We start from the raw sequence: 19,888 nt of genomic DNA, 5'->3' as shown, positions 1-19,888 counted from the left end.
TTTATTAAGCAGTCTGTGCTTCTCAAAGAACAAGGCATCTTCTCTGTCTCTGCCAGGTTGGGCAGACTGAAGCCAGTGTGAAGCCAATGGGCCTGTGCTCCAGGCACAAGACCCAGGCTGGAGCCTTCAGACAGACGCGCAGCTGCCTCTAACAGGCTTAACAGTTGCTGAACCTACAGGCCAAACTGAATGCCATATTCCACATGAGATCAACCACTACCAGAGTGCTGTGAGAACCTCCTCCTCAGGCCAGAAAGAACAGTGGGTACTCTTTGTCTTTCCTGGTCTCCTACAATGTCACAGCCCAAGGTGGGGTCACTCTCTGTTCTCGGGATGCGAAGGTTAAAAGACTTGCTGTCATGGAATGGAGATTTGTTTTTTAATGTTCGCAGGGGTGCTGATAAACAAAGGCAGTTAGTTAATGTTACTGAAAGTGGTAACATGCTAGGGACAAGCTTGGAGCTCTCTTTCGCTCACTCCCCTCTGCAGCGCTGAGGACAGAACGTAGCACCTCATGGGCACAAGGCTAGCATGCTGCTGCTGCTCTACCACTAAGCTACGACCCCATCCTGGAATGGGGATCTTTTAAATTTTGTATTATATTTTATTTATTTATTGTGTGGGGGTGGGTATGCCACTGCAGGCAATGTGGCCGTCAGAGGAGCACGGGGGAGAATTGGTTCTCTCCTTCCATCATGTGAGTTCCAGGGATCAAACTCAGGTCATCAAGCTTCCTGGAAATCACCTTTACCCACTGAGCCATCTCACTGGTCCTAGAGATTTTTTTAAAAATCTTTCTTAGATTTATTTGTTTTGTGTGTATGAGTGTTCCACCTGTACATAAATATGTGCACATGCCTGGTGCCTGTGAAGGTCAGAAGGAGGTGTCACATCCCCTGGAACTGAGTTGTAGATGGTTGCGAACCACTCTGTGGGTGCTGGGAACTGAACCTGGGTCCTCTGTAAGAGCAACAAGTGCTCCTTAACCACTGAGCCATTGCTCCAGCCCCTGGAGATATTTTTGATAAGGGAAGGAAAAGCTGGGTGAGAAATATATACCCTGACTGAGCCCGAGACAAACATCCTCAGCAGCTCCAGAACGCTGGACCAGAAGGAGGAGGCAATCTCACGCAGACCGAGGCCTCGGGGACCTGGTGTGGGAGCAGGGGAGCCACCGCCAATGCTGATGGCTGCTTCATAGCCACAATGCCAGCCATTTTTCCGGAACAACTTCCCCGGAGCCTTGAGGACCACCAGAGGGAAGACCTTCATGTCCTCTCATCAGCAAGAGCCACGGAGCCCGGATGAGCTCCTACTCCATTAAAATTTTTGGCCACTTTTGGGCACAGGGCCAGCAGCACTAGCTCCAGGGGTACATTCTTCAAAGCTGTGATTGACATAGTCACTAGCAGGGAAGGGGTTCCTCAGGCAGGAGGGGTCTTGGGCTGTTGCTGCCTCGGTGGCTAGTTTCTCCTCCAGTACCAGAGCTGGGTTAACATCAGGTCCTGCAGAAGAGAAAGAAGGACATGCACCCACGGTCAGAGAGGCATGCGGATGGCACAGGCGTCCCCGCCAGGGATGCAAATCCAGAAAGTGGGAGCTGGGCTCCGACTTCACCTGCACCCCTTTGCTCCCGCCTCAGCCTGCCAACAGCCATTTCAGCCAGCATTCCCACCACCCTCGATAGTCGGCCTCAGCAGGCCTGCTCTCTCAAGGGCATCCCTGACAGCCAGGCTCTCTCTCCCTGCCTTCCTGGGGCCGTCTGGTACTGACACCACAAGCAACCCTTCTCTAGAAAGCACCGTTCCTTACTCTGTACCACAAACCCAAGGCACAGGGCAACCAGGGCTCTGTACTTACCATGTGCCATTCTGGTCTCTGCCTACGTACCCCCCCCCCCCCCGTTTCAGGGTATTCCCGGCTACAGTACAGCATTGAGGATGATGGGAGGCTTGCAAGGTCCTTGGTGCTCCCCAGCCTCTGTCAGTCTAGAAACTTCCAGGCCATGGCTGGAGCATCTCCTAGGACTGGTACTTACTGTCCCTAACACATACACTCTCCTCCCCAAAGGTGGCCAGTGAGATCCTAGAGGTGACTCAAGTGTCACCAAAAAATAAACTGACGTTGTGGCAAGTGTTAACAACTGGCATCGGTAGCCAACATTCCCAGGTTTTCTCTAAGAAAATATTGGATGACAAGGTCAGAGTTTCAGCCACGAGGTCAGTCACTGCAGTGCTGGCAAGATTAGCATAGAGTCAGAAATAATCTAACGACCAACCCTTGCAAGCTACCTGAATAAGCGGTGGAGGACGTGAGTAAGCGGTGGAGGATGTGAGACAGATGAGGGAAACACACTTCTCCCTGGAGTGCTTGGGAGTTAAGCACTGTGAAGCGCCATTTCAAATCTACTAAAATCATTATTAGTTCTAATAAGTTCTTTAGACTATGTTGTAAGCACTCCTTCTGCCGTTTGTGTCCCTGTAAATAAGCAAAGATGCTGCAGGATGGGGCAATCCGCCTTCCTAAGCAGCAGCTATGGGTTTCTTCCTTGCTATTCTGGCTGCCTTGAGAAGGATCAGCCAGACAACCCTTATAGCTGCACCTGCCATAAGATGAACACGCCCCCTGGTGGTGTTGCCGGAGAACTGTTGTAACTGATGCTAACAGGCCCAAAGCACAAGCCAAGTGATGTCATTGATGCTAAGAGGGAAAGCTGCCATTGGCCCAAAACAGAGACTCAGTGATGACAATTGATTTTAAGAAGCAAGTCTGTGATTCCAAACATATAAACTGTGATTGACCCAAACACACATATAAGCAAGCTGCTTAGAGTCTACTCAGGCAGTCTCACGGGCTGCCCCCTGGTGTTGCAACTTCAGGCCTTTGGAGTGCCCACCCTCTTGGGTGACCTTTTCGTCCTTTTAGAAGTGTGGCTGAGCTGGTAACAAAGGGACAAAGGAAGTAGCGTGGGCAGAACACTGTGCCGGTGGCTCCGGTAGCCACACAAGCAGAGACAGCAGCGGGGCAGCAGGCTGCTTGGAGCCACGGTGCAGCTTTGGAGCAGCCACGGCAGGAAGAAGGGTGACAGGTGGAAAGAGATGGCAGGGAAGGGCAGAGAACTAGACTCTGAGGAACTGCAGAAGAAAAGCTGTCTGCTCAGATTGCCCGCGGAGTCAAGTCCCCAGGGCCAAAGGTGTCAACAGCCTGGGCTGAGGGCAGTAACTCCGGAGGCCACAGGAATCAGGGTCCTCACACCCGAGGACCTCCATCCGGGCTCTAGTACTAAAGGTACCACGGCTGTTGCTTCCAGCTGCCTTCTCGCACGGCTGCTCCCCTGCTGAACGCTGAAGAGCTCCCCTTTGCCTGCTGCCCATGATTCCTACCCAGGTGAAGGAGGGGGAAAGATAGAGCATACAATGGGGCAGTGTTTTCAAACTATGAGTTTTTACCCACTAAGGAATCATTAAATGAAACTTGTAGGTCAACACCAGAGTTTTCAAAGCAGTGATAGGAAAGAACCAAAAATAGCAGAATGCTTCGTGTATTAAGAGAAAGTACTATTTTGTGAGATACTTGTCCTAGTTACATATGTTTGTTTGTGTGCCCACACACATCATTTCTCAGTGTAAAATATATTTTTCTGTGCTTAGGTGTGACTCCGTGGTACAGCACTTGCCTAGCTCGTACAATATTCTGGGTTCCATCCCCAGAAGCACCGGGAAAGTGTGTGTGTGTGCAAAGGCCATGTTTAAAAGTCCAACAGAGAAGTGTGACAGGCCACACAAACAGTGCTGAGGACACAGACAGTTCCCAAAGAAAGGTGCTTGCAAGCATATTAAATGAAAAACAAAAGCTTCCGAAGTACGACAAAAGGTCACAGTCCCGACCTGGACTCCAGGAGTTTTCTAAGGGAGCAGGCACCGTTCTGGTCAGTACTCATAACTGTGACATCCTGACAGAGGTGGGCACGGGTACTCACCCAGATAGCTGAGGGCAACCGGCAGGAAGACCAGACCATGCAGCAGGCCCAGCAAGGTGATCAGGAGGTTGAGGCGGAAGAAGAAGATCTGGATGAGCTGGGCATGGGCAAAGCCCAAGATGAGGATGCCTGGGAAGTTGGTCATAGCCACTCCAGCAAACACCTGGGTGGAGTCGGGGGTGGGGGGGAGTCTTAGCCAGGAGTCCGGCAGGACGAAAGGGTCAGGTGGAGCACAGGATGACCCACCCCTCTCCACTCACCGCACTGCCCATGGAAGCAGTAGCATCCTTGGCCCTCTCCAGCCGGGTAGGCTTGGTGCTTATAGCAAAGGACCGGGTGATGTGGGACACGAACTCCACAGACATGCCCACTGCCTATAGGTGGAGAGGGGAACTTCAGCTGACAAGGTAAAAGACAGGGAAGAGAGCCAGGCAGGTATCTAGAGCCTGCACAGAACCAGGGGGGGTGGGGGGTGGGGGGGGTGGGTAGCTTATGGGTTCAAATCCCCAACTGCCAAAGGCCACCTGTGACCCAACCTGCAGGTTACCGTGACAAGGTTGATGAGGGACACAGCGTTGTAGCTGATACCCCACACGGCCATGAGGCCGATGGTGTCCACGAGGATCATGATGATGGAGAGCAGGTTGAGGATGCCCGAGCGCATGTCCAGGCCCAGAAGGAGGTAGCAGACCACAAAGGTGGGCACAAAGCAGAGAGCTAGTGTGAAGATTCCCTCGGGGAGAACAGTCAGGTACTGCTGATAGAACACATTGGAGATCCTGCCAGAGAGCAGGGCATGGTCAGAGCGCCAGCCATCAGGTGGGAAGGACATCCCACCGCAGAAGGGAAACATTAGACTTAGAGGTTTGAGCTGGATGCTGACCCGGGTGAGAAACGGGCGGACCCCGAGCCACCCCAGGGGACACCAGAGACAACGGCGGTCCTCATCCCTCAAGATCACTCAAAAGCCTGCAGCCCCCAACACCTCCCACATCCCTGACCCAGCCCCCCCCCACCCCCAGTTCTCACGTGTAGGGGAAGACCTCAAAATTTGGGTCTGTCCCAGGCACTTTCCGGAGTTCAGCTGTGATATTGGCTGCTAGCAACCGGGACGTCCGGAGAGCTTCTGTGAAGTCCTGTGAGTTCCTCAGGGGCTTGTGGTAGGCCATGAACTGGGAGGCTGAATGACCCCGGCACATGAGAGAAGGAGAGTCAAAGGTCCCCCCCTACTCCCTTATCCCAGAGACGGTGACATTGGCGTGATCAGACTGGGTTCAGGGTTCTGCCAGTGCTGCCTGAAAGTCCTAATTGATTTTCTACAAGATACCTGCATTTTCTTGGTTATTTTTAATGTGTACGAGTGTTTTGACTGCATGTGTGTCTGGGCACCACATGAACTCCTGGTGCCCATGGAGGCCAGAAAAGGGCACAGGATCCCCTGTAACTGGAGTTAAAGGCAGTTGTGAGCTGCCATGTGGGTGCTGGGAGTCAGACTCAGGCCCTCTGGAAGAGCAGCCAGTGCTCCGAACCTCTGAGCCATCTCTCCAGCCCCACCACACACACACACACACACACACACACACACACACACACACACACACACACACACCTAGCTGCTCCTGCCACTCTTTGAGACCAAGACTGACCTTGACAGATGAAGCCTAAAAGATCATCCTTGGGGACTGGCTGCTCTTCCAGGGGGTCCTGAGTTCAATCCCCAGCAACCACATGGTGGCTCACAACCATCTATAATGAGATCTGGTGCCCTCTTCTGGCCTGCAGGCAGAACACTGCGTACATGTGTACATCATAAATAAATATTTTTTAAAGAAATCACCCCTGCATATCTAACCTATAATCCCAGTACCCCTGGCTGAGGTAGGAAAATTACTGCAAGTTTGAGGCCGGTGGGGGCTAGAGAGTGAGAAACCAAATCCTTTGTATGCTTTCAAAACATGCACTAGATTTTACATAGAAAGTTATAGACTAATGTGGGCTACATGAGACCCTGTCTCAAAAAAAATTAATTTTTCAGTTTGCCTATTCCTATAGAAACAGACTAGAAAGGCAGACAGGCAAACAAAAATGAGTGAATTATTAGAGCAGTGGCTTAGGGATCCTGCCAATAAGTACAAGAAACAACATTTGCTAATTGTGTTCAGTAGGTATTGTGTCAGCATAGGAAGTGAGGCCATGCACACACAGGGAAAACACAGACAGATGAGACACAGTCTTAGTGTACTAGGCGCCTGTGAAGCCTGGTGTCAGACCTGAGCACCTGCAGGTAGCTCACAGCCAGAGGGACAGTCATCCCCATCCAGAGACATGGTCTAGCAAGTCTCAGGCAGGGCTTGGACATATCTAACCATTCCCTGATGATGATGATTCTGGTGTGTGTGTGTTGGGGGGGTTCCCTCCAAGAAACAACCCACACCTCTGTCCTTGACACCCACTTCCTTTTGTCCACATGGGTTCTGTACGCCTTTGCTGCCTAGAGAAGCAGACCAGGGTAAGGTGGGCTGCCTGCCCTCTTGGAAGATAGGGACGTTATAGAGCAGTTAGCTGGGAGGAAGGAATGAGCGTGCTACAGTTTGTAGCCAGTAATTTCAACTCTTGAGTTGTTTCAGTAAAAAAGGAAATCAATCAAAGCTCCCCCATCTCCCACGACGGCTCCACCAGGGTACTCAACACTGGCGTGTACAGATGTAACTACAGCTGGCTGCCTCCCTGCAGAGGGCTGTCTGGTTCTGCTACCTGCCGTGTTATGCTGCCAGCACGCTGGATCCTTCTCCCCGCCACCCCCACCTCATTCCACTACACAGAGGCCTCCTACCTCATTTAGCCAGCCGCTGCTGCCGACATCCCCACGTGAGATACACGCGAGTGACTATGTGTCAAGGTGAGTAGCTCCCAAGTATGACATGAGCTGTTAGAAAGGCTCCCACCCACTCACAGTGGCCATTGACTTCGGGTCAAAGAATGGGTGAAGTCCTAGCTCGTGGAGCTGGGAAGTAGGTTCCCCGCTGGCAGACCCAGGACAGTTACACACACACACACACACACACACACACACACACACACACACACACACCAGACACCAATCAGACACATACACCGGCGCTCCCTTGGGGGACTCTACAGCAGCTAGCTGACTTGAGACCTCTTCCCCAAACTAGGCCACACTTACCTATAACCTGGCCATCTGCGCTCAAATTCACGGAGGTTCTATACGCTGCTAGACCCCTGCCAAGAGGAGGCCAGAGTCAAGGCTTAGTGGGAATGAGACCTTGTCCTGTCGACCTGCCCACCGTACCCCAAGGAGGCCTTGCACCCCTCTGTCTCCATCTCCAGAACCCACAAGTCTACCCCATCTCCAGCAGGAGTCACTCTCCGAACCTACCCTTTGGGACATCTGATGTTGGGTGGGTCGTTCAGGAACCAGGGCAGGTACTTGTGAAACTGTTCCGCCGTGGGCCTCACGGGGCCCAGAGTGAAGTCCATGCAGTTTTTTAAACAGTTCAAGGAAGCTGCAGGGAGGGAGGGGAGACTCTGGGCAGTGACACACCGGACAAGGCGACCCCTGTCCTGACTCCCACTCGGTGCCCCAATCCAAAGTCCCCCGTTCTGAGGGGTTCACACCTGCCACCCCCTGTTGGGGGAGATGTGCCCCTCTTGGTCCCTGCAGGCTGGCAGGAAAGGGAAGTTAGGTCAAGAAATGGGTTGTCTCATTTCTTGTTGTATACCCAGCACCCCCACATGCGGGGTTATAGCTCCACTCCAACTCCACTGCCCACTGCCCACAACCAGCATGTGCTACAGGCAAAGGCATCATCCTCCAGGAGCTGCACAGGGATGAATGCCAAGGCCTAACCTGCCTGAACCCCTATTTGGTGGGTTCTTTCTTTTCTCTTGCCTCAGTTTCCCTAAGCTGTAATGGACCATGAGCCCCCTGCAGCCCCACACTCACTATCGGTTGAAGGACAGAAATCACCCTGATTGGGGCCGAAGATATAAAGGCGGCAGCAGGAGGATGATGGGGTTAGCCAGTCGATGAAGTCGTCTACCCAGGAGGACGCAGCAATTGCCAGGTAAGACCTGCAGCCAGACAATGGGAAGTGGGGAGAGCCAGGGAACCCGATGGTGACTCCTTCCTGACCCCTGCCCTGAGCCACCTCTGGCTTTGTTAGCCACAGGAAGAGAAAACAGGAGAGGAAGCAGAGAGGGAGCAAGTCGGGGTGTTGGGGAGACCAACCACTTACTGTTCAGGGAATTCGGTGGCATACTGGATCTTCTGGGTTAGGGAGAAGCTGTCGCAGCCCGCACTGGAGCAAATGGCGTTCATGCCTGCCTCGCTGGAGAAGTTGTAGCCCGAGGTGGTGACAAAGTACACCGGAGGCCCCACTTCAAAGTACCGGTTCAGATAGAGGAAGTAGTCTATCAAGTAAGAGTCCTGGGAAAGAGGAGAATCTGTGAGTCTCAGGAGACCGTATGCACCCATAACGGCCTTGCCCCACTTCATACAGAGGTACATGCTGAGAAGTCTGTGCAAAGGCACCTGCTGGGGTAAATGGAGAGGTAAACAGAGGAACACATTCAGAGGTACACACACAAGGCAGACGCTCAGACGTAAGCACACAGATACACGCTCAGATACGCGTGCTCAGAGGCACATGTAAAGGAACTTACTCAGAAGTATACAGAGGGCATGCACACATACATACAAGATACAGACGGAGGTATACACAGAACTGTGTACTTAGAGGAACGGGCCCTGATACACACAAGAAGTACACACCAAGATACACACAGAGAGGTCCCAGGAGACAGCAAGTAGACCGATATATGCATTGTAAGAATTTTGGAAAGAGAAGAAAAATTAAAGGAACAGATAGATTATTTGAAGAAATAATAGCCCAGACTCCCCCAAATTGATGAAAGACATAATACAAACATTAGAGGAATTCAGCAAGGTCTAATAGAACAAACTCAAACAAATCTAGCCAAAGCACCTGGTTATGCCCTGTCAAAAGCCAGCATCAAAGGGCACTGGAGACAACCCAAGAGAAATGGCTCGTCACAAGGGAGGGATACGACGCATTGGCTTCCACATTTCTCATCCTCAACCTTGAAGAAGGTGGATTTATACATTCAAAGTACTAAAGGGAAAAAAGAATCTCACTTCCAGCAAAACTGTCCTTCAGAGAGGAGGGCTAGGGATGACGCTCGGGGTGAGCGTGCATGCCTGGCATGCAGGGAGTCAGTGGCTTAGGCCTAGCATGGTGGCGCACACCTCTAGTCCCGTGACTTGAGAGGCTGAGCCAGGCGATCTCTGTGAGTTCAAGGGCAGCCTGGTCTATGTAGTGAGTACGTAGCGAGGCAGGGCTCCATAGGGAGACCCTGTCTCAAACTAGAAGTGTAGGAGGATGTGGTTCTTAGAAGAAACTAAAACATAAGTAAGCAGAAGCACATCCCGTGTTCATGGATGTTCTGGATGACAAATATTGTTCCAGCATCAATACTACCAAAGCAAAGCCATCTAACGATTCAGTGCAATCCCCGTGCATAAATACCAATGACAGTTTTTGAAGAAATCTAAAAATTTCAAGCTAAATTCAAATATAATCTCTAGAGAACTCAAACAGCCCAAGAAGTCTTGACAAGGAACAAATTTGAGAGACTCACACTTTCTGGTTTGAAATTTTACTAATATGCGTGGTGGTGACCCATGACTTTAATCCCAGCACTCAGGAGGCAGAGGCAGGTGGATCGCTGTGAGCTGGAGGCCAGCCTGGTCTACAGAGCGAGTTCCGGGAGAGTTAGGACTACACAGAGAAACCCTGTCTCAGAAAGAAAAAAAGAAAAAAAGAAAAAGGAGTTTGACTCCTAGCCGGGCGGTGGTGGCGCACGCCTTTAATTTCAGCACTCGGAAGGCAGAGGCAGGTGGATCTCTGTGAGTTCGAGGCCAGCCTGGTCTACAGAGCGAGTTCCAGGAAAGGCACAAAGCTACACAGAGAAACCCTGTCTCGGAAAAAAAAAAAAAAAAAAAAAAAAAAGCAAACTGAAACAACTGTAAAGCAGGCAGCAGTGCCGCTGGGAGTCTCGAGAGACCAAAGCAAGAGGACAGGGGCATTTCAGCCCAGCCTGGGCTACAGAGGGAGACCTGGCCTCAGCAAGACAAAAGAATCCACCACTACAGATACTACTTGTACCCTGTACTATGACTGGAGAGACAGAGACAGAGAGAGAAAGGAAGGAAGAAAGGAAGGAAGGAAGGAAGGAAGGAAGGAAGGAAGGAAGGAAGGAAGGAAGGAAGGAAGGAAGGAAAGAGGGCAGGCGGAAGGAAGGAAGGAAGGAAGGAAGGAAGGAAGGAAGGAAGAAGGAGGAGGAGAAGAACAAAGAGAAGGAGAAGGAAAAGAAGTAGGAGGAGGAGGGAGGAGGAGGAGGAGGAGGGAGAGGGAAGAGGGAAGAAGAGGAGGAAGAAGAAAGAAGACTAAAACAAAGCAAGTTCCAGGACAGCCAAACAGAGCTGTTACACAGAGAAAAACTGTTTCAAAACAGACAAACAAACAAAAAGGACTTTATAGCTTACTATAAAGCACTTTCCCAACAAAGTGGGAGATCCCAGATTTGATCCCAACACTGAAAAAAAAAAAAACACAGACAAATAACAAGTTGTGGGGCTGGTGAGTTGAGTTGGCTCAGCAGTTAAGAGCACTTGTTGCTCTTCGAGAGGACCCGGGGTTCAATTCCCAGCACCCACAGGACGACTCACAACCATCTGTAACCTCAGTCCCAGGGCATCTGACACCCGTCTTTTTGATTTCTGCAAGCACCCAGCACCCACATGACACATAAACATACATGCCAGCAAAACACTCATACACGTAAAAATAATAAATCCCCAAACAAGCATCAGTGAGGAATTCACATAGAAGGAAATAGCAGTCCCTGTGTAGATAGCCACACAGAGAGACCTCCGATACAGGACGTCTATTATGGCCTGAGCCAGCACTCAGCCCTTGGACTTAATAAACATGGATGTAGTTTCCGCGTGGTGCCAAGCCTTGTCTCATGTGTCCTCCCAAAACAAAACCACCCTCTGGCACTGCTGCCCCTCCCAGGTCTCAGGACCAAGGGCTGAGAAGAGGAAGCTCACCTCGGGCAGAGCCAGTTCCTGGTCCAGCCCCACACTGATGTGGCACATGAGGTAGAGATTTGCTCCAAACAGGGTCAGAAACAGCAGCAGCTAAGGGAGAAACTGGCCCATGAGAACCTCTCCCCAAACAGCCTCCATCGTCCCCCAAACTCGAATGGCTTTGTTGGGGATTCTGGGAAACACCCTGGAGCTGGACAGACTCAAGCTCTAGCCGCAAGTATCTGCCCTGGACCTGGGCAGCCACCCCACCACGCTCCTCCCGGTCTTTCTCCCAAAGTGGCACAGCCCCCTCAGCCCACGTACCACAACAGGACGGGTGAAGCCGTGCAGCAGGAAGGGAGCGTATATCTTCCGGAAGAAGCGGAGTAAGAGCCCCTCTTTTTGTTCAGGTTGGGGTAGTTTCTGCTTCGAAAAGCAGCATAAGAAGTCGGGGCGAGAGGCCTAGAGAATGACAACCTCTCAAGACCGGGTCCAAGGCAGACCCCAGGAACCATCCCACCCAGGGAAGCCCCAGAGATGGCCACTGCCATTTCTGTTGCTTTTATTTCCTGCCTTAATCAAATACTGAATTTTACATCATTAAAAAAACCACCAGCTTGACTTCTGTTAATGTTATAACTTATTTTGTAAACCTATATACTTTTAGGAGGTTTGATTATACTCCCAAAAAAAATTCTCTTTCTGTGGGAAATTACAGAACACAGAGCCAAAACATCCTCTGTCAGAATAATGCTTCTGCCCCCTACCCAGCTCTCCTGGCTATCTCTGTGGTAGTAATGCCACATCTTCCAGTGAATGTGGGGACCCAGGCAGGGTAAATCCCTTGGTCCTGCTCTAGTTGGCGTTACCTCTTGCCTCTTGCTATCCAGGGAGAGCAGGGCCACAAAGGCAGTCATCTGGAGCAGGAAGTCGAGGATAATCGCTAAGCCAGCGGTCAGGGCAAAGGTCCTCACAGCTGGCATGGGGGTCAGGGCCCCTGTTGAGGGCACAGAGTCTGTCAGATCATCCTGGCATCGCGGGCCAGATGTCAGCACAGACAGTTTAAAGCAGGAAACGCCCACTGCCTTCTGAGAACCTCGCCCCCACATAGACTAAGCTCCTGCGTGGGGAAGGACAGCCCTCGCTCACCGAGAAAGAAGCAGATGGCCTCGGAGAGGCTGCACAGCAGCATGCTGGGAGCCACACTGCCCAGCGTCCGGCCGATGTGAGCCTCTCGCTCTTCCCCGGGCTTCCTAGGCAGCCTCTGTGCGGGCAAAGAGAGGGACTTTAAAGGCCAGCAGCAGGTTGGTGAAGGACTTAGCGTCCCGGCCAAATGGGAGGAACTGCCAGACCTTCTGGAGACAGAAGAGCCTCCTAACAACTCCCAGCCACACTTTCTGCTTCTGTGTTGCGGCCTAAAGAACCACTCAGTGTGTAGTAGCTATGAAAGGACCAAGCATCCTTGTCGCCAAGCGCTTGACAGCAAAGAGGTGTTACAGGGACTCTGGTTTGTGCTTGCCATGGGATACCACACACGTTAGTGTAAGGCAGGAAGGAGGCAGCTCTAATACACGAATACAGAAAGCTCACTGGACAGTGTATGTGTTCAGCTGGAAGCAAGTTCAAGATGACGCGAGAAGTCTGAGTGAATTTGTGTCAACCCACACTACTTCCTACACGTAGAAGGCTGCAGAGAAGAGTCTTCAAGAATGCCAGCAACTCTGTGTGGCCTTCGTCTAATGAGGATGTTGGGTTGCCAGTGGGTATGAAAAGCCCCTCCCTTCTTACCTGGTACTCAAGAACAAAGATGAAGATGTTGTCCGCTCCCACGGCCAGCACCAGGAAAGGTACCACTTGGATGATAACCAGAGAGGAGGGGACACCCAGGTAGGAGTAGAAGCCCATGGAGGCCACGACTGCTCCCAACACGACAGCCACCCCACCGAGGCCCAGGGTCACCTTGGAATCCACCTGCAATGCAACTAGGTTCAGCCGGTTGGCTACCAGAGCACCTGCCCAGACCCTCCTTATTCCCCAGGTTGGGTGAGGAGGAGCTGAGGTACTCTTGGTGCTCACAGGTGCTCAGGGCCTCCCACCTCAATAAAGAACCCATATGTGTGTTAAAGTCTCTATGCTAAACCATCCTCCCTGAGGCAGGCCCGTGGCACCCAAAAGTGCAGGTGTGTCTGGCTGCATCTTCCTAGAATTGTGTTGCATGGCCTTTTAAAACCGTAGCTTAGCGTGTGGATAAGTGGGGCTATGTTAGAGGGCAGGAAGAAAACTCTGGGCCTTTCAACACAGCGCACATCCGAGAAGTACTACCCTTTGAGGGGTTTTCTTGGAACGTGTCTAACTTGCTATGTTGAGGAGCCCTCTCTACGAACGCTTTAGAAAGCCCTCTGGAGATGTCCTAGGCTCTGAGTCCCGCTTGCTCTGCCCCTCCCGCACTCACCACTATTCGGCTGCATTTGGAGTAGCTGCCCAGGGCCAGGGAGATGTACAGGAAGACGATAATGTAGCTGATGGCGAAGACAGGCAGGTCCTGGATGGTGGTGCGGTTGATCTCATCCTCCAGAGAGCGCTATGAGGACACAAACAGGTCACTGACCACATACTGGGTCTCTTTGGTGAGTGGCCCCGCTGATGCTCTGGGCTACTACAGGAGCCTCTAACACAGGCACTGCATCAGGGTGGGCCCAGGCTTTCACTGCCCAGGGCCGTTCAGGAACAAGTAGAGCTAGGATGTGCATTTGACTGGAATTGGCCCAAGATGATTAGGGACGGCAAACATGGAACCAGGAACTCTGCGGGGGTCCCTACCTCAGCGGAGAATGCAACTCGGAACTTGTCCGCCGTGCTGTTCTGAAAGGCTTGCATTTCCTTCAAAAAAGCCTCCTCCCAGAGCTTAGCCTGGGCCATGCGGGGATCATCCGCGGGGTAGTTATTGAGCGAGAAGGTTAGGATCAGCGCCTCCGCCTCGGAGTAGTCCGTCCCTGGGAAGAGAAACTCTGAGCCTCCCTCCTAGTAACACCTTTGCCCCTCAAGTTGTGCCCTCCCCCCATTCCTCTTCCTCTCCTGCTTCCCCACCCCAACAATAGCCTTACCCAATGCCCCAATTCCCTTTCCCAGCACAAAACCAGGGCTCCCAGGCAGCATTAAGAGATGAGGGGAGGGGCTAGAGAGATGGCTCAGCGGTTAAGAGCACTGGCTGTTTTTCCAGAGGACCTGAGTTCAATTCCCAGCAACCACACGGTGGCTCACAACCATCTATAGTGGGATCTGATGCCCTCTTCTGCAGATAGAGCACTCATATACAAAAAATAAATAAGTCTTAGAGAGAGAGAGGAGGGGAAAGGCAGAGGGGAGGTGGGAAGCATCCTCTGCAGCCCCCTAAAGCCAGGCCCCCGGATACTGGAAACACCCGTCACACCCATCACCATGGCCTCTCCCTTCTGCCTATTATTCCTGCCCCCAAGTTGCCCCTTCACTTACCTTTGTATCCCCCGACAGCAAGGAAGGGGAAGACAGGGGCGCCGTAGTCAGCGATGCAGCTCAGACCCAGAGATGTGCCATCTTTGAACGTGAGAGGGGCACTAGAGGGGAACCACAAAGGGAGAGAGACTTTCCTGTCGCTGCCTGGTCCCTTTGACTCCACCCTACCCCGGGCCCTCAACTCCCTGAGTGAGGAGCAAAGGCTTCAGACTGCCTGGCCCAGAGGGTTCAAAATGACCATCTTTCCACAAGGTGGTCTCCTGTGGTCCCCCAGTCCATAGAACGAGGTAGGGGCTGCCTCAGGTGTCTCCCTTGGACGGGTACTGTCTCTCTGTGCTTCACATTTCCCCTTCCAGACCTGTCATTACCTCAGCTCCAAATGAGCATCCCAGTTAAGTGAGAAAGCCCAGATGTGAGCCGTGACCTTCTCCTGCACAGGTCCTGCTGGTCTTCATTTTCTCCCTCCCAGAGCCTGAACCCTCCACGTGTCGAGTTGAGCCCTGCAGCTCAGAGCCACGCGTCTACAGCTACCCAGCCAGTGCTCTCGGACAGGCTTGTCCTCTTCAACGGAACCCTTTCTACAGAGCACAAAAGCTCTTTACACACATTCTCAGCTCTGAGGCGTGTATCCGTCAACAGCACCATCTAAGAGAGCCAGATTGCTGTGTGACCTGAAGCAGCTTACCCAGTCTCCCTGAACCTCAGTTTTCCAGTGTATGAAATAAGCACAATCAGCTCACTAAGAGTTGCGAGCATCCAACATCAAAATAAAGACGGTACCAGCCAAGCATGATAGGATAGGGCTGCAACCTCCATTACTCAGGAGGCTGAGGGAAGAGCGTGAATTTGAGGACAGCCTTTCAAACAGTGTGACTCACGATCTTCAAACAAAATCAACAAGAGCAACAAAAATCGGCTGATCTCCGATGCCTCTCCATGGCCCCTCTCTGTTCTGCTGTCTTGGAGAGATATCACAGACACCCAAGAAGCAGCCCGCCCTTGACACTCAGCTGAGGATGGACAGACAGCCAGTAGCATGGAGAGACAGCAGAGGCTTCCCCCTTTGATCTAGGGAACCTTAAAGAATGGGAGGCCTGGGCTCTGCAAGGTCAAAACTGTTTTCATAACAGCACTCATGCCCTGGGGTGCTGTAGCCCTCACCTGCCCTTGGGTGCAGGGTTGGAGAGAAGACAGCCGTTTGGGGCCCTTCAGGCTCCACTCCTTTCTCCAGGAGCCCCCACCACTCCTGGCCCTCTGGCCACCCTTCCCTTGGCCCAGTGGCCTTGCTGGCATCCTGTTTATACCACCCAACAGGGGCAAAGCCAGAAGCAGAACCTCAACGGCATCAAGGTGTGGGTGAAACTGCCCCAGAACACCTGGCCTGATGCCTGGGACCAGAGACTAGCCAAGTCTTGGTCAAGTCCAAATGAACTTATTTCTAGCCAATTCCTAGGCTATCAAAGGCCCTACAGATCCTGACAGAGTCGAGAAAACAAAATAGTACAAGCATAAACACTACCTGAGCCATCACTTGGGGATTTAAACTAAGACTACACCAAGGGCAGAAGAGAGGGCTCAGTGGCTAAGTGCTGTTCTTGCAGAGGACCAGAGTTCGGCTCTCAGGATCCACCTGGCGGTTTACAACTGACCTTAACTCCAGTTCTTGTGAATCTAGCAACTTCTTCCGGCCTCTGTGGCATCGAGCACATATATAAGCCATGCGTATACATACAAAAAATATTTGTTCATATGAAATTAAAATAATTCTAAAAATTATTAAGACCACAGTAGGGGGCATCGTGGACAGAAAAACCATATGGACTGGAGTTGGAGGGACTATCAAGACAAATGTACTGCAGAGACCAGGGATAAGATGGGAGTCAGCTCTGAGAAGAGAGACTCAAGGAGACTCCGGCACACAATGGCCCTGATGGGCACACGTAGGGCTCTCCCTGACTCTGATAGAGCTGCATTCTGGTCTGGTTCTCAGGGGGGGGCATAGCAGCTCCCACCTGCTCCCCTCAGATCTACTCACTTGGCACAGTATAGGAAGTGGTCCCTCCAGTCCACCAGGGAAGTCTGGCCACTGAGCGTCTGGTTGGCCGTGAGGAGCAGGAGCGTGCGGTTGTTCTGGAAGTACTGAAGGAGGCTGTTGACACAGCAGTCAGAGAGGCTGGTGTTGTGCGGGCTGAGGGGGGCATAGCAGATGTCCTGCAGGGAGATGTTTCGCTGTGCCTCGGGGGACCACACCTGCAGCTGTCGAAGCCTCTCTTGGAGCTCCAGCAGGTCCAGCAGCAGGTCCAGGGACAGGATCCCGCTGAAGTTCTTGGGCCCTAGCAGCAGGGAGTCGTACCTATAGCTGGACCTGTTCCGAGCTGTCACAAAAACCTGGTTGGTTCGGAAGAAGGGGCCAAAATGCTCGTCGTGGAAAGCCTTCTCTTCCCGGGCTTGGCTTCTGGGGGCCGACCATAGTTCCACGGGGTCTGTGGTGAGTTCTATATACATCAGGCCGACTGACAAGGCTATCACAACCACTAAGGACAGTGCCAAGACGGTGAGTGGCCACGAGGCCACCCTTGTGCCCCAGCTCTGGAAAAACCGGCCAAGGACAGTATGAGGTGAGAATCTGCTCTTTTGAGGGAGGTTGGGGGCTTCCTGGGGACCTGTTGTCTTGCCCTTGTTCCTGTTGGAAACCACTCGGAGATACACAAGGATGGCAGTGAGCAACGCAAAGACCGAAGTGAAGATAATGATGAGAGCCAGCCAGCCTGGCATTTTACCCATGTAGAAGGAAGGTCTCAGGGCTGGGGGCTGAGGAATGACAGGGCACGACGCTGCACAGTCCTGGCAGGAACAGGCCGCCAAGTCTGCACCCTGGGTCTCATTGCAGGGTGTGATCTCCCCATTCAGAGGCTGCATCCCATCCGGCAGGGCCTGGCCAGGCTCCAAGAGGTGGAAGGTGATGTCCAGAGGAGCCAGGCCATTCCCTGTGTCTCCCTGGAAGTTCAGCCAACGCTGGGCGTTGCAAAGGGCAGAGCCGTACACCCCACACATGGTGCCCACGGCCAGTGATGCAGCCGCAGGGATGCGTACCCGGCTACAGGACTCATAGGCCTTCTCTGCAAAGCTGCGCTGGTAAAAGGCTTCATAGGCCACCACGGCCGGAGGCTGCCCGTCGTCCCGCTCAGCCACACGGGTGACATTGATGAAGAGGCTCTGGTTAGGGCTGCAAGTGTTGTGGCAGTGCAAGCTAGCAAAATTGTCAGCGCAGGCTGGGCAGCGGGTGAGGAGGGCCTTGGTGATGGACATGCTCTTTTCTAACGACACCAGCTGATTGGCAGAGCAACAGGCGAAGGTGTTGTCGGGGCCGTTGTACAGGCGGGGACAGATGCGCTGGAGGAGGGCCAGGTGGGCACCTGTGACATGCTGGGCCGGGGTATTAGACAGGCAAGATACATTGGACAGTGACGTGAGGCCTCCAGACAGCTCTGGATTCTTCCCACACTCGTCATAAAAGGTGCAGAAGCCAGCCTTGTGAATGGGTGTGTATATCTCACCCTGGGCCTGCAGAGAAGACCAATAGCACCCATAAGCCCTCAGGATGCTTGACCTAGCCGAGCAGTCTCTGGGCAGTGAGAGGCCAGAGAGAGTGCGTGGGAAGAAAGGACACCAAATAGGAGGCTGGGAGAGCTATGGGGAGGCTCGTGGGGCGTGTGCTATGCTTAGGGCGCCATGGAGGAGAGACACTCTCCCGGTGGATAGTGATAGGGCTAATCAGAAAAGGAAGTGATCGGATGGAGTGTGGCTTTCACAGGTCATCGTGCAGAGGAGATGGAGAGGTGGAGGGACCCTCCTGCTGGCAGCCTGAGTCTCTAGGCTGTACTCCACAGCAAGGCCAGGGTCCCCTGTAAAGGGTCTGTCCAAGAGCCTCCTGTCCCACATCCTGCATTACCAAATGCTATCACCCACCTCTGAGAACAAGCCAGGATGGTAACAAGACCTCCTCCCAAAGCCTGAATATGTAAGGTGATGTTCACCTAGGATCCACCTCTAGCACCTGATTCAGTCCCCCACTTAACCACAGGCAAAGGCCCCATGCATCTGCCTCTCTGACCCCCCGTCCCTTCAACTCCTTCATCTGGAGACAGCTCCACCAGCACTTCTCTGTGGGCGTGGGAAACCTCCCACGGCTGTGTGACCCTGCGTCGATAGCAGGTACCCAGCTTGCCTTGCCCTTAATGGGAGGCACGAAGAAGTAGCCACGAGCAACAGACTTACTGAATTCAGGAGTAGGGCCCAGAGCAGCCATCCCTGCAGGCCAGCTGCCATCCCAGGTCCAGGAAGTGATTAAAGAAAAGTAGGTCCAGGTCTCAGGGACAGCTGGGGAAAGCTGAGGCCTGGCTCGCGACGTTACACATTAAGGCAGCTTCCTCCTCCTAGCGACAACCTTCGTCTGGCAAGTTGGGACCAATAGGGCTGTGTACTTCTGGTTAATGATTCACATGGTCTGCCCCCTCCTATCAGATGATTCCATTCCACGTACCCCCTTCTTGGTAAACTTCCTAGTGACGGTGCTAGGGTCCCCCTGAAGCCTAACGTGGCTGGAGCCAGCTGGACAAGAGATGCGGGGTTGTACTTTCACTAGACTGGGTGCTGGCCTGGTTTTGGCCTTGGGGGATAAACGGAGCCGCAGAACGTCAACATTATCCTGGACTTGGCCTCCAACCTGCACTCTGACCCATTGCCTCTTCAGACCAACATCAAGGATAAGCTCAGACTCACCTCTGTCATCCTAGCAACGGAATCATTGATATTAGCACCGAGATAATAATGAGACACTGAGGGTAAAGTGTTTCAGTGACAAAAGTCCCTTCAGGATCTGGCGGGACAGAGACCAGAGATCCCTTTGATCCTCTACCCTTCCTCCGCACTCCTGCTCTGTCTGTTTCTTGGCCCTGGCCCTGGCCTAGACCACTGAACAACTCTGGTTAGGCGATCTGGGTGGCAAATCCCACCCAACCTGGGCCCAGGTACATGGTTTGCCTTCTGCTTCTTTCCAGTAGCAATCTTCCAGTCTTTCCTTGGACTCTTGCTATCGCCAAGATGGGTCAGGACATTGGCCCCTATTGCCAAAGCTGAGCTACTGATAATTGCCGCAAGGCCATTGGTGAGGCTTACCTGCCAGACAGATGCAGGGAGGGGCCTTCTCATCATCATCTAGTGTTCCATGGACTCTGGTGGGCTCAGAGGGGAGCTGCCCAGGCTTAGGTAGGGAGCCGCAG

At 52.7% G+C, this 19,888-nt stretch overlaps 1 protein-coding gene across 1 annotated transcript; it reads right to left on the bottom strand.

Moving 5' to 3' along the window:
• Window positions 1-935: 935 nt before the first annotated feature.
• Npc1l1 (NPC1 like intracellular cholesterol transporter 1) lies at window positions 936-19,114 on the bottom strand. Its single transcript, XM_028870863.2, has 19 exons — window positions 18,885-19,114; window positions 16,642-18,170; window positions 14,607-14,707; window positions 13,935-14,107; window positions 13,567-13,695; window positions 12,903-13,085; window positions 12,264-12,378; window positions 11,984-12,111; window positions 11,439-11,576; window positions 11,136-11,225; window positions 8,239-8,429; window positions 7,947-8,074; window positions 7,380-7,506; window positions 7,167-7,222; window positions 5,009-5,159; window positions 4,527-4,758; window positions 4,240-4,353; window positions 3,980-4,142; window positions 936-1,505 (listed from the first exon to the last, which is right to left on the bottom strand). Exons 1-19 carry the CDS (start codon window positions 18,933-18,935, stop codon window positions 1,321-1,323), a joined length of 3,984 nt encoding a protein of 1,327 aa, XP_028726696.1. The 5' UTR covers window positions 18,936-19,114; the 3' UTR covers window positions 936-1,320.
• Window positions 19,115-19,888: the final 774 nt, after the last annotated feature.

This window comes from Peromyscus leucopus, chromosome 7 (genome assembly GCF_004664715.2).
Source record: "Peromyscus leucopus breed LL Stock chromosome 7, UCI_PerLeu_2.1, whole genome shotgun sequence".
In the NCBI taxonomy this organism is placed as follows: Eukaryota; Metazoa; Chordata; class Mammalia; order Rodentia; family Cricetidae; genus Peromyscus; species Peromyscus leucopus.
This window is presented reverse-complemented; position numbering and strand designations above follow the sequence as displayed.

Coding starts and splice junctions, on each gene's coding strand:
- Npc1l1 (XM_028870863.2), bottom strand. CDS start 18,935: ATGGCAGCTGGCCTGCAGGGATGGCTGCTCTGGGCCCTACTCCTGAAT. Junction 14,708..16,641: donor CACTTCCTATACTGTGCCAA/GTGAGTAGATCT, acceptor GTTCCCCTCTAG/TGCCCCTCTCACGTTCAAAG. Junction 4,354..4,526: donor CCCTCATCAACCTTGTCACG/GTAACCTGCAGG, acceptor CTCCACCTATAG/GCAGTGGGCATGTCTGTGGA.